The 12,466-nt window shown below is 43.1% G+C and overlaps 1 protein-coding gene across 3 annotated transcripts in view; it reads right to left on the bottom strand.

Annotated features, from left to right (window-relative positions):
- The window catches only part of SDCCAG8 (SHH signaling and ciliogenesis regulator SDCCAG8), a 150,644-nt gene that overhangs the window by 132,694 nt on the left and 5,484 nt on the right, over positions 1–12,466 (bottom strand). For 2 of the 3 annotated variants that reach the window (XM_066617459.1, XM_066617466.1), the window contains exons 2-4: positions 10,156–10,314; positions 9,988–10,073; positions 4,858–4,971 (exon numbers count right to left, since the gene is read on the bottom strand). In XM_066617459.1, coding sequence (XP_066473556.1) covers positions 4,858–4,971; positions 9,988–10,073; positions 10,156–10,314 — 359 coding nt within the window. Of the gene's footprint in view, positions 1–4,857; positions 4,972–9,987; positions 10,074–10,155; positions 10,315–12,466 lie in introns of those variants that run through there. The other variant, XM_066617477.1, reaches the window with a different exon arrangement.

The following is a 12,466-nucleotide window of genomic DNA, read 5'->3' as shown; positions in this document are numbered from 1 at the left end:
TCCACTATATCCATCCTTGCTCCTCTTCCCATGCTCACTGTATTAAGAAAGAAAGAAGGGAACAGAATGAAACAAGAAGTGTGGAGGGGAGTGATGGCAGTCTCCAAACTGCAGCCCACTGTGCACTGGAATTTTCACACCAGGTGTGGAGGTGGCACGGCCTTACTGTTCTGCCCTGCAGCCACAATTTTTGTGCCCAATCTTTGCAGATGTGCTGGGGAACTGCTTCCTCTGCCTGTTGCCCCAGAAGACTCTGCACCCCAATTTCCTGAGGAAAGCGGCTCCCCTGTGCAAGGCTCTGCAAAGATTGGGCACAACAAAAGGTGGCTGTAGGGCAGAGCAGTAAATCCTCACCACCACCACGCCCGCAGCAGAAATCTCAGTGCACCAGATCCAGCCGGGGCCAGAATTCGGAGGCTCGTGTCCTTAAAGCAACTCCCTGAGACAATCTAGCTCAGGGGTGTCAAACTTGTTTTATACAGAGGACTGAAGTTAGCATTCAGGGCACCTGCTGAGGGCCAGAAGTGATATCATTAAGCAGAAAGTGACATCATTAAGCAGCTGATGGCCAGAAATCAGCACTTTGTTCTCACAAAAAAACTCATTAACTGCAAATGACAGAAGAGAAAATAACAAATCTTGATCATATTTCAGGATATGGGGGACCCTAATTTTCATGTAGGCTGCTTTTCAGCAGTAACACCTCAGCACTACTCAGCAGCTGAGAGCCTGAGGGCCAGATAAAAAGCTTCTGGGGGGGTGCACCCCCGGGCCTTATGTTTGACACCTCTGATCTAGCTCATCACACATTCTCTCCCATTCTGCCATCATCCTTTCTAAATACTGCAAATGCAGACAGAGAATACAAGAGAGTGCTTCATCTGCTGCTGATGAGCCAGGCAGAGGATAATGGTTTGGAGGAGGGTAGTGGCAGCAGCAAGGGAACAGGGGAGGAAGGGCAGCATTTGTTGCCCACCTCAGTCACCCAAAAGCTTTGGGCTGCCTCTGCATATAAGCTGCTTACACTGAAAGCAAAAGTGCAGCATGGAATTCAACTATATAGGCGGGCCATTCTGAAACTAAATACTGCTTGGCTGTTAAAAATACAAGATTTAAGGAAAACAATTTAATACAGCTCAGAAGGCTCACCATGTCCACACTTCTTTCCCATGCAATCTCCATCTGAATTGAAACAATTGTCATGTCCTGGGACAAGCTTCTTTATTCCCTCCACAAAGAGGGGAGCTCTGTCAGCTGGTAACCTGTTCTGTAGGTCACTGTGTATGAGCTGCATTGTCAGGCAGAAGAAGCATGTTCCCCTCTTTTTGTTTCTATTTGCTCTCCTGCCTCCCAGCTGATTGTCATCCTTTAAGGTCCTTCCTTTAAGGTCCCAGAACACAGTGGCCAAACAGACAAGCAAACAATCAAAGGTTGTTTGAGTGCCCTGTTTGCTGTTTGACCAGTAAGCTCCGAACCCACAGTTCAAACAAACTTTCTCCAACAAGAAGCTAATGGGACCTTAAAGGAGGGAAAACTTAAAGGACGACAATCAGCTGGGAGGCAGGAGAGCAATTAGAAACAAAAAGAGAGGAAGCTGCTTCTTCTGCACACATCGACCTGCAGAATGGGTTACAAGCTGGCTGAGCCTGATGGAAATGTTCTTCCTGGAAGGGATAAAGAAGCTTGTCCAAGGACATAACAATTGTTTCAATTCAGATGGAGATTGCCTGGAGATGTAGTGTGGCCATGGTATTTAACTTCTGAGTTGTATTAAATTGTTTTCCTTACCTCTTGTTTTTTTAACAGCCAAGCAGTACTTAGTTTCAGAATAGCCCTTGTAAAAGCAGCTCCCATGCTGCTCTAGTATCCTGTATATTATTCAATATGCAGTCTCCTGAAGCTCAATGATTATTTTTATAAAGCTTTATAAGATAGTGGAAGGGAATACACCAGTGATTTTCAACTTTTTTCAGCTCATGGCACACTGACAAGGCGCAGAAATTGTCAAGGCACATCATCAGTTTTTTGACAACTGATAAAACCCTTCTGGTGGGGGGTCAGATCCCCCAATGGTCCTACTAAGAAATAACTCTCTTCCAAAATCCCGTGGCACACTTATAGACCTTTTGCAGCACACCAGTATGCCATGGCACAGTGGTTGAAAACTGCTGGAATACACCCTACAGTATGCCATTTATTTATTTAAAATATTTCTACCCCGCCTTTTCTTCACTGAAAGCAGATCCCCAAGGCGGCTTACAATTTATAGTTAAAAAATAAAAATAAAAATACAATAGAAAATAGAAAATACAAAACTATAATAGAAAAAAGGGGAATACAATGAGGGGGGGGAACACCAATTGGAGGAGAGCAAAAAAATATTCAAGGAACTGCTATAGAGGCACAGAAGGCAGACATCCCAAAACAAAAACAAAACAAAAAAGTTAAGCCCTCATGGCCGAAATGCCATGAGGGAGGGGCAGATCTTAATTCCCCTGGAAGGGAGTTCCATAACTGTGGAGCCACTACTGAGAAGGAATTCTTATATGGAAGGAATCTGCTCTATTGACCTAATAAGAACATCTCTACTCATTTCTGAATCTTTTTCAACACACAGGCTGATGGGTACAGTACATCTGGGCCGCATCTCACAATGTTAGCCTCTCTCCTCACATTTATAGTTGCCAAATCTCTGTGTGGTAAGGCACCAAAGTATTCTCTATATAGCCGATACCACATTTCCAAATTTGCCAGTAAGTCTATGGACATCAGCAATGAGACAGAAAGCAGAAAACCATTAAGTAGGGCAGAAAGGAAAAAGATTTCCATTGCTGGGGCCCAATCAGGAGCAATATCATCTTGGGGGCAAAGTCCTAAAGCTTCCCAACCCTCTGACAAGGAATGGGAAAGATAGATACTCACCTATAGTGTGTAAAATTTTTGCCAAGTAATCAAGCTCCAATTATCAATTTACCTTATCTCTGGGTCAATCAGAGGGCAGAGTTTTTCAACTCTGAAAAGTTTCTTTTCTTGCTCAAGAAGAAGCAATGCATTAGAAGCAATACAGAGATTAGTTTCTATAGTAACTTTGCTAGGAAATTCCAGCCAAAGTTAACCTTTTATTCTCCTCTGTTCCATTTTGCAAATGCTGTTGCAGCCTGGTTCTGTTTTGCAAAGACTTGCATTTAGCAGAAATCTGTTTTATTCAACACCAAGATGGGATCCTTCTTTCCATTTAAAGCAATGTCCCAGGCTACAATTAATGCACGCTTACTTAAGAATAACACCCATGGAAAGCAGTGGGTCTACTTCTGAGTAAAAAGGGTTGCGAATATATGCAGCTGCATCTCTCTGCTGTGAATTGAATTGCACCCTCTCAGTTATGTGTTATGGGTTGTATGTTGTATGTAGAGCTTCTGGCTTAACACACCAGACACCTTAAAGGTGGATTTGATTGATGAATCTCCTGCAGTGGTTCCCAACCTTTTTCACTTGCATACCCCTTGGCAGCCCATTTCCATAAATTGTGCCCTTCATATTAGCAAAATGTTTGTAATTAATAATACAAGCCCTCATCTCCTCTCTATGAAATCCCAGACTTCATGTATTTAGCACAGTGTTTTCTCTTTTTATCTGTTTGAAGAAGACTCTGCCTTTGCACTGTTTTGCACCAGAAGTGTGCTGAGAAATTCTGGGTGATTGATCACTTTCCATATTGTGTTTCAGCTTTTTTACTGTGCTGGTTTCCAATCACTAGTTCATACATGAATTGATGACCAAAAACTAGCTATTGGTGCGGCTGTCACAGCCAACTAGCTACCTTCCTTCCTGGCCCTACAAAGCATTCTGGAGCACGACCTGCCTTTTTCTGCCATTATGCCATTCTTTTTCAAGTACCCCTAACTGTGGCGCCACTCCTGTTAAGTGCCCCTGGGAGTACATGAATCCCAGGTTGGGAACCACTGTTCTACTGGTATGTTGTTTACACTGCATGGATAGTGTTTACAAAAAGGTGGTGAAGACCAGAATACAAAAATAAAAATGTATTTTATGATTTTACTATGTTTTTCATAAATTAGAGACTGTACAGTTATGAGGTAACAATTAGTGGTAAGTTATTTTTCAGGATCTGGCCTCGGGTAAAATCAGTCAAAACTATAGTCAGACACCCCGCTAAGTTTAATCCCCAACTTATCCAAGGGTCACAGAAAATTCCATGATTTTTTTTTGCTCAAAACCTGTCCTCAATTTATCTGCAAGATCAACTTATAGGCGAGTGTCTGCGATAGTTAGTGGAACTCTGGGCACTACAATACATGGTTGTGTATATATATACGTATGTGACTGAGATATGAAGTCTATTTGAGTGAATGAAAATTGAGAGAAACATTTGTAGGTGTTCAATGTGAATGAAGTGATAAGAATGCACATGCATGTACACAACACAGGATTGTATATTTGAAGGCATTGCATGTATGTACCTGTACATGTAATGTATGTACCTGAGAAAAAAAGGTAATCCACTGGGATGGGGTGAAGGGGATATTAGTGAAAGAGTCTGAAGGACAGAAATTATTGTTCAGCTGCCATGAAAACAGAGAAGGATGGGAGCCAATTTGTTGAACAAAAGTTCCTTGCTTTTTCAAGGTGTTGAAAGGGAGAGTTACTCTACATTTCAAATATCTCTGTTAAAAAAAAAGATAGTTATAACCAATATATAGAACAGATAATCTATTTTCACATGCAATATTTATTTTTATACATATGTTTCAGTTTTTAAAATACATACAGTTTCAGCATTAAACTATTAATGATACTCTATAAATAATTGTAAAAATGAGTAATGATATACAATACCTTGCAAAACTTGACTTCAGCCTCTAAGTGATTAATATATTGTGACTGATCATTAATTATGGGAACAAGATCACCAAGGGTGGGCAAATTAGGATCTGGTACTTTAGACACTCTCTGGAAGAAATAAATTAATTGCATAATCAATTTATAGGCAAACCTCACTCCAACAAGCTTTATGTTCAAAAATTAATTTTAATTTAAATGCCTTGTTTTCATCATAAAGCAAAGCATTTATTTAAATAAAAATCAATTAAAAAAAACTGCAAAGTGCAAAGCTGTGAAGTCTACATGTAAATTGTCCTATTTTAATCACATTAAATATTTGCATTGGATATTCACTTTTCTGTAGAGGGAAGAATGTGAAATTGAATCCTCTGTTTCGGCTGCTTTCATTAGCATCACTTACAAGATCATTCATATTTTCCACTTAGGACAACCTCTTAGACTGACAGTATGTTAGCCACAGTGCTCCATCACTGGTTTTAATTTCATTTTAGTTGTCTTCATATTAATTGTAGAGGATTCCTGTACATGCTTGCTTCCTTCACTCACAATTCAAGATGATGAATGAGAATATAGGCTGAAATAGTTTATGGGAGATTTGAGACTCTAGGACAATGTGATCAACCTGCTGTTAATAGGGTGTAGCATGCTATTATTTCAGAACAGATACATGGCCTGGGCATTCAGGCTAACCCTCTAACAATCCCCAATGAGATCCACATTCCAAACAGCAATTTCAGGATAGAGGCAGCAGAACCAGCCAGTCACAGCCACTGCTGAATCCACCACTCCTACAGGCTGCCACCCCAGTTGTCTGCCCCATGACTTTCTTCTTCCTCACCTGGGGCCAGAAAAAGGTGGAATCATAGCTAGAGCAGCCACCACTACCCCTCCCTACAATTCTTTTTTCCAGTGCTCATGCTGCCACTGTTTGTAGATGACAGGAGCGGCTGGCTGAGACAAGGCAGAGGAGAAGAGTGTGGGGCCCCAGCAGCAGAAAAGGTTCACATCAATGACAGTAGGGAATGAGGCAGGGGGTGGGAGAGTAGGCACACCTTTGACTAGTGTTAAGTACAGGTGGCCCCAAGGGGGCATGTCGAGGCCTGGAAGGGGCACTTAGCATGGCACTTTTTCGGCACTCAGAACAAAACAAATTGGTGGTAAGGACCTCAAAGAAGGATTCAGCACCAAAAGGGCTAGGACTAGGCCTGTGGGAGGTTTCCTGAACAATCTGAGATCAACAGAGAATGCTTCTCCTTATATCCATCTTTCCTTTAAAGCATTGCTCCAGGTCCCTCAGTTTGGGAAGCTGAATTGTTATCATTAAGGAACAGGACATTCTTAGCAGTTGTCCTAACTTCTTGGATGACCTCTCCAAAAGGAAGTAATCCAAAAAGCCCTTTTGTTTCCCTCCTTGTTGATTTTCAGGCGCTGATGTAAAGCTTATCTGTTTATCAGTGGAAAGGAGAAATTCGGTGTGAACTTCTGGTTAGTATATCTCACTGATGAACTTTGTTTTGATACTGCATTCTCTATTAGATTGTTCTTATTGAGAATGTTACTATGTTTGCTGCTTGTATGATAGTAAGTCATCTGAAGTGTTGTGGAAAGGTGGAATGACATCATTTAAATGTTATTTAAATTTAACATTTAACAGACCTTTTCTGTTCCTCATCAAAATTTACTCCCTTTGCAGAGCCTTCATTGCCACTTACTTACATTCCCTCAAATCTTAATATTGGAATTCTTTCCCTGCATTACATAATTCTTATTAACAAAAAATCTAATTTTCTAACAGCCCAATCCTAACCTGCCCTGGAGCAGGCAGGCCTTTGAGACTGCATCCAAGGCAGGATTGGGGCTGAAAGCGGCTCAGCCTGGTGCAAGGGGAATCGCTTCCCTTTACCTCAAGAGGCAGCGCAAATCCGAGCAGCCCAGGACTCCCCTGGGCTGCCCGGGAACAGGTTAGGATCCAGCATAAGTGCAGGGTTCTGGCCCTGCCTCCCACTCCCCATCTGCCCCTGGAAATGCCTGCTGCCCACTCTCTCTCCTGCCCTGAAATTCCTGCCTCCCACCTCCTCCCTGCACTCCCCATGCCCCTCCAGACCCCTGTGCTGGTTGAGCTTGGCCAGCGCATTCTTACCTGGCCCAGAGCTCGCGTTGGCGTATTGAGGCCAGTGCACAGATGTGTGCTGCCCTCTCTCTCCCGGGAGTGGCACAAAAGTGCTTGACAGCATTTTTGCAACACTCCTGGGTCAGCGCAATGGACTTGCATCGGCCCAATGGCACATTAGTATTGCGCCCTAAAATAAAGTTAGCAAGTGGTTGTGTATAGATTTAACAATTTCACAATGGTAAGGAAGAAATAACTGTGCCATTATTTCCTGTATATATATTTGCTACTATGAACCTGGATCAGACTGGATTTAGAAGTGTCAAGCAACCTTCAAAGTAAACTGAAACTAGACTTCCTCCCAGGAAGGAAGGTTGATTCCACATGCTTATGGTCACATTGCCTTTCCCCAACAGCTAGTTTTCTTGACATCACTGGAAACATAACACACTTCTCTTCCCCCTCAGGCACCATCTCCTCATTTTTTTTCTAGTAAGATGAGATAAGTCATCCCAGCTGGTGAGAGAAGCAAAGGATGGACCTTCTCCCCTCCCCTTCCAGTGAGAGTGGAGTGGAGTGTCAGCTATGCAGAGGAGGTAAATGCAGCCAGAAGGAGACCAGGATACCACCTGGAGGATGCCACCTGGAATGAAGGCGTTCTTGAAAGATAGAACTTGTTATTGTGAAAAAACCCTACGGTGATTTATTAAGCCTGTCTATGTAAACCGCCTTAAATAAAGTTGGAGGAGAAATCCAATGACAAGAAAAGCAGTATATAAATACTGATATGATTATTATTAAGATAAAGGAGGGACACATATGTACATAAAATAATGCTCATTCCACAACACCATCCCACCACTTCCAATATAACAGCCCAATAATACCTTTGGCCAGTCCATAGTGTTCAATGGCATCAGCGTGGCCGCTGTGACATGTTTTGGGCTGACAGGAGACCATGCCATGGCAGAAAGGTAAGTAAAAGAATGTTTTACTTACTTATTCCGCCATGCAGAGTAGGTCCCCAATGGTTCTACTCAGATGTGCACCAGCCCTTTGAATGGCGTAAGTCCGAGTCGGGGAGCATGTTGAGACCTGGAATGGGCACTGGATACCAGCAGCGCTGCTCCCATCCATGGCCCATCCCATCTGTCAACACACTGAGGGTGGCTGGGTGTTCAGTGATGTACATGCAGTTGCCAACCGTTCATGCTGGCGGCCCTGTTCCACTCACCGTCACTGTGACTGCAGCACCAGTGGCCTCAGCCTTCCCTTGACAGAACATGAGTTCTGTTAGCAGAAGGCCCAGACAGGATTGGGCTGTAAGTTTCTTAAAATAATTATTATAATAAAAAGGGATTCTCCTTTCCAGTTCTAGAGCCAACATATCCTGAGATTTAAAATCTTCTTTTCCCCCAGAAATCTGCCCCCTATTTATTTTGCATTTTTAGGGCTTCAGTGATTTGCAATCAAAGCGGTTTTTCCTTTTTAAAATAGCACATGTTGATACAGGCACAACAGAGAGTGAAACCAAGGTGGGGGCAAAGTCCTAGAACAGTGTTTCTCAAACTAGGCGGGACCCACTAAGCGGGCCGCAAGTGGATTTCAGGTGGGTTCCCATTCATTTCAATATTTTATTTTTAATATATGTCAGGGGCCAACTGAGAGCCCCTGACTTACCTGCGGTGGATGAGGGGGGATGGATCTGCGCCTGGAGCGCCACCTGGAGGCGGTGAGCGCTAGCCAAGGCAGGGCCTCCAACCACAGTCCCAGCAGGGAAGGCAGGGAAGGCATAGCCTCCCTGACTGCCCCTGCAGCCAACCAAGGCACCCTTTTAACCTGCTGGGCCAGACAATATGGACAATATATTAGACTTGATGCTCCCATGGTATGTGATTGCATTTGGGGAAACGTTACAGACCTGTACTTTTAACAGGCTAGTGTGTATATGCGTTTAACAATAATAGTAAATGGGACTTACTGGATGAGTCCTGGGTAAGTGTGGGTAGTATTGCAGCCTAGGATTGTTAAAAAATTTTCCTATTCGATGATGTCACTTCCCATCATGACATCACTTCCAGTGAGATTCTCATTCTAAAAAGTGGGTCCAGGTGCTAAATGTGTGAGAACCACTGTCCTAGAGTGTCTTCATTCCCTCTCATGCTTCTGCTCTTTTTCATGTACTCCTGATTGCCATTAAAAAAAGTCAAAAAGCCATCCACGGGGCCACACTGTGTGCTTAGAGACACCTCTGACTAGGCCCTTAATATTCATAATGTTTTACATCATTCATAGAAAGAAAGATTCAGAGATCTCTTAGATATCTATAACTCTTTGGAATGGGTTGCTCTCTGATCTTTTCCCCTCTTTTTGTATCCCCTTTTCGATTCTCTTTCCTTACAACCATATTTCCTTTGTTATGAGCAATTAAAAACATCATAGTACCCTGGTGTGCACATCACCCACACAACCAGGAAAAGTTCAGTTCCCTTGCTTTCTACCTCCTATTGTCAGCTCTATCCATGTTGCTTTCATTTGGATTGATTTATGGTGCTGAAGTAAAGCCAGACAGCTTCAAATGAATATAAAAGTTCACATCTTTAATAAATATATTTAACTTTGCACACTAGCCAGGATGGTGTAGTGGTTTGGGAGGTAGACTTAGACCTAGACCTTAGGTTCAAATCTCCCCTCAGCCACAAATCTCCCCTCAGCCACAAAGCTTCCTGGGTGACCTTGGGCCAGTCACTTTCTCTCAGCCTTACCTACCTCACAGGGTTGTTGTGAGGACAAGAAGGAGGGGAGGAGCAGCTGTGTAAACCGCTCTGAGCTCTTTGGAGGAAGGGCGGTATAAAAATGTGAATGAATAAATAAATAAATAAAATAGCCTATTAATGCCTTTTAAAATTTCTACATGATTCACCAAGTGTGACAGCATAAATGTTGCTTAGATAGAGACTTTGCCAACAAATATGCAATTATTTGTTCACTTAAAAAGAATAAATAATGCTTACTGAGGGGGACACTGTCCTCCTCCTTGAAGAGGAAATTTCACTCTCTTTCTCTTCTTGTTGTCGTAATAAAGCTTTAAGTTGATTCACTATAGGAGAATGACAAAATATATTGTAAATAGCACAATTCCTTTCATATTGAAATAAAACTAGAAAATGAAAGTTTCAGACCTGCATGGCTGTGCTGTAGTTCCTGCCAAGCTCTGTCCTCATTCTCATCATGGCCTGTATTAGGAAATAATTGGTCAAATGTTGTTGCCTCATCTCCCATTGTTAGGTCTTTCTCACCCAAGGTGTACTTCAGCTGATCAATGCTTTTACTGGCACGGTCTGTGAACAACAACAATTTTTTTTAAAAACCATGAATAGAAATTCCTTCACACCTGAATAAGGAAATATAGATTAATCATCAAAACTCACCTACCTACAGAATTCAGGATAATTAATACCAATATTCTTTGTTTCCACTACTTACCCCTAAATATCTAATATCGAGTACAATAAAGAACACCCTGGTGCCCTTCCTCATGGGTGCAGATAATGATAGCAAGGTGATGGCTCCCTGCCATGCAATTCTACTTATACTGGGCATGCTGCAGCTTTTAAAATAGCAGCTTTAAACAGCAGCAGCTGTTAAAACATCTGGGTTGAGCCAAGGACTGTTATTTTGTTCCGTAGCCCTTAGTGCTGCTTGGAGTCACTTTGGAAAGGAAGAGACAGCAACCAGGAGCTGCCCTTAACAGCATAATACATATCAGAAGCAGTGGCAGCACCCAGTGGCGTCACTAGGATTTGAGTTACCCGGTGCGGGAGGCTTGTGCGTCACCCCATGTAGTGGGCGCGCAACACCGCAGGTGGGCGTGGTGATGTACCATTGCCCCGTCCCACCAGTTTTTTGGCTGTACCTTTTGTTATAACACAGAAATTTCAACGTGGTTTGTTTCATAGCATTCTGCATGAAATTACGCATTGATTTTATACATAACATGATGGTCTTATTCCTCTGAACTCTGATTTTAGTGATTTTGAAAACTTGTAGAGTCTCTCTCTCTCACACACACACACACACACACACACACACTCACTCTCCGTGTCAACTTACTAAAACCTTATTGCAGCAGTTCTCAAACTTTTAGCACTAAGACCCACTTTTTAGAATAACAATCTGTCCAAACATAAATTGGAAGTTATGTCATGGCCAGAAGTGACATCATCAAGCAAACTAAAATAAATTATAAATAATTAAATTAAAATAAAATAATTACATAAGGGGGAGCCAGTCCTGTTCCACCAAGTGAGTCTACTCTGAAGTTCCATAGTGGTCAATGGGGCTTACTTTCAGGAAAGTGTGGGTAGGATTGTAGCCTGTGAGCCCAATCCTATGCATGTCTACTCTGAAGTAAGTCCCATAGTGATCAATGGAGCTTACTCTGTAGTCTGTCTGCAATAACAACCCCCCAAAAAGAATCAGTGAGATTTCCAGCCCTCCCCAGTGACCAGTTAAAGTTCTTCTATTTCAGGCATATCAAGATAAAGACTCACTTGGCTTTGCAAGTGCAAAATAGAAAACTTCCCCTTACCAGTTCAAGCCACTTTTTTGTCCTTTTTAGTGGGCGGGGGGGGGGGGGAGGCTGCCTCTGGACATTTGTTGCACTCCAGCTCCATCGGATTAGGACCCTTCTGGTGTCCTCACATTCCCCTTTGCATGGCCTGACCAGCAGCCAAGGCACATCTGCCTACTCACGAGTAAACGTGACATGGAGCTGCTTCACTTTCCATAGGGCTCCATAGACTCACAGCTGGGAGGGGGAACCTCCTTCTCCATGTTTTTGGGGGCTGCATTCATTGGATGAGGACCATTCTGACCTCTTTGGAGTCCTCTCAGCCTGCCTTGACTAAAGCAAGTCCGCCTACTTGCGAGTAAAGTGAATCATGGCTTCACTTCGGACTCAGACTCGCAGCTGGGAGGGGAGAGCTTCTCGGGTGTTTTTTTGGGCTTTATTCATTGGATTGGGACCATTGTGGTGTCGTTGGATTCCTCTCAGCCTGCCCTTTCCAACGGACTATAGCAAGTATGTCTACTCATGAGTAAACACGTGCTACGGTTCACTTTCATTTTCCATAGGGTTCCATGCATTTTTTCTTTCTGTTTTTGGCCATAACTTTTGAACAAAAGGAGCGATTTCAATTCTGTTTTTTTGCATTGCACTCTGCTGGGAATTCCGCATCCAACAGTGTATGGCATGATGCAGTCGCTCCTAACGCCAAGAAGTTAGCACACCCTCCCCTCAGGGCGCGTCACCCCCCCAGCGCGTCACCCGGTGTGGCCCGCACCCCCCACACCCCCTAGCGTGTGCTGGCTGCTTTGTGTACACTAGATCAGGGGTGTCCAAACTTTTGGGCAGGAGGGCCACATCATCTCTCTGACACTGTGTCGGGGGCCAGGGAAAAAAAAGAATTAATTTGCATTAAAATTTGAATA

This window comes from Tiliqua scincoides, chromosome 1 (genome assembly GCF_035046505.1).
Source record: "Tiliqua scincoides isolate rTilSci1 chromosome 1, rTilSci1.hap2, whole genome shotgun sequence".
Taxonomy (NCBI): Eukaryota; Metazoa; Chordata; class Lepidosauria; order Squamata; family Scincidae; genus Tiliqua; species Tiliqua scincoides.
This window is presented reverse-complemented; position numbering and strand designations above follow the sequence as displayed.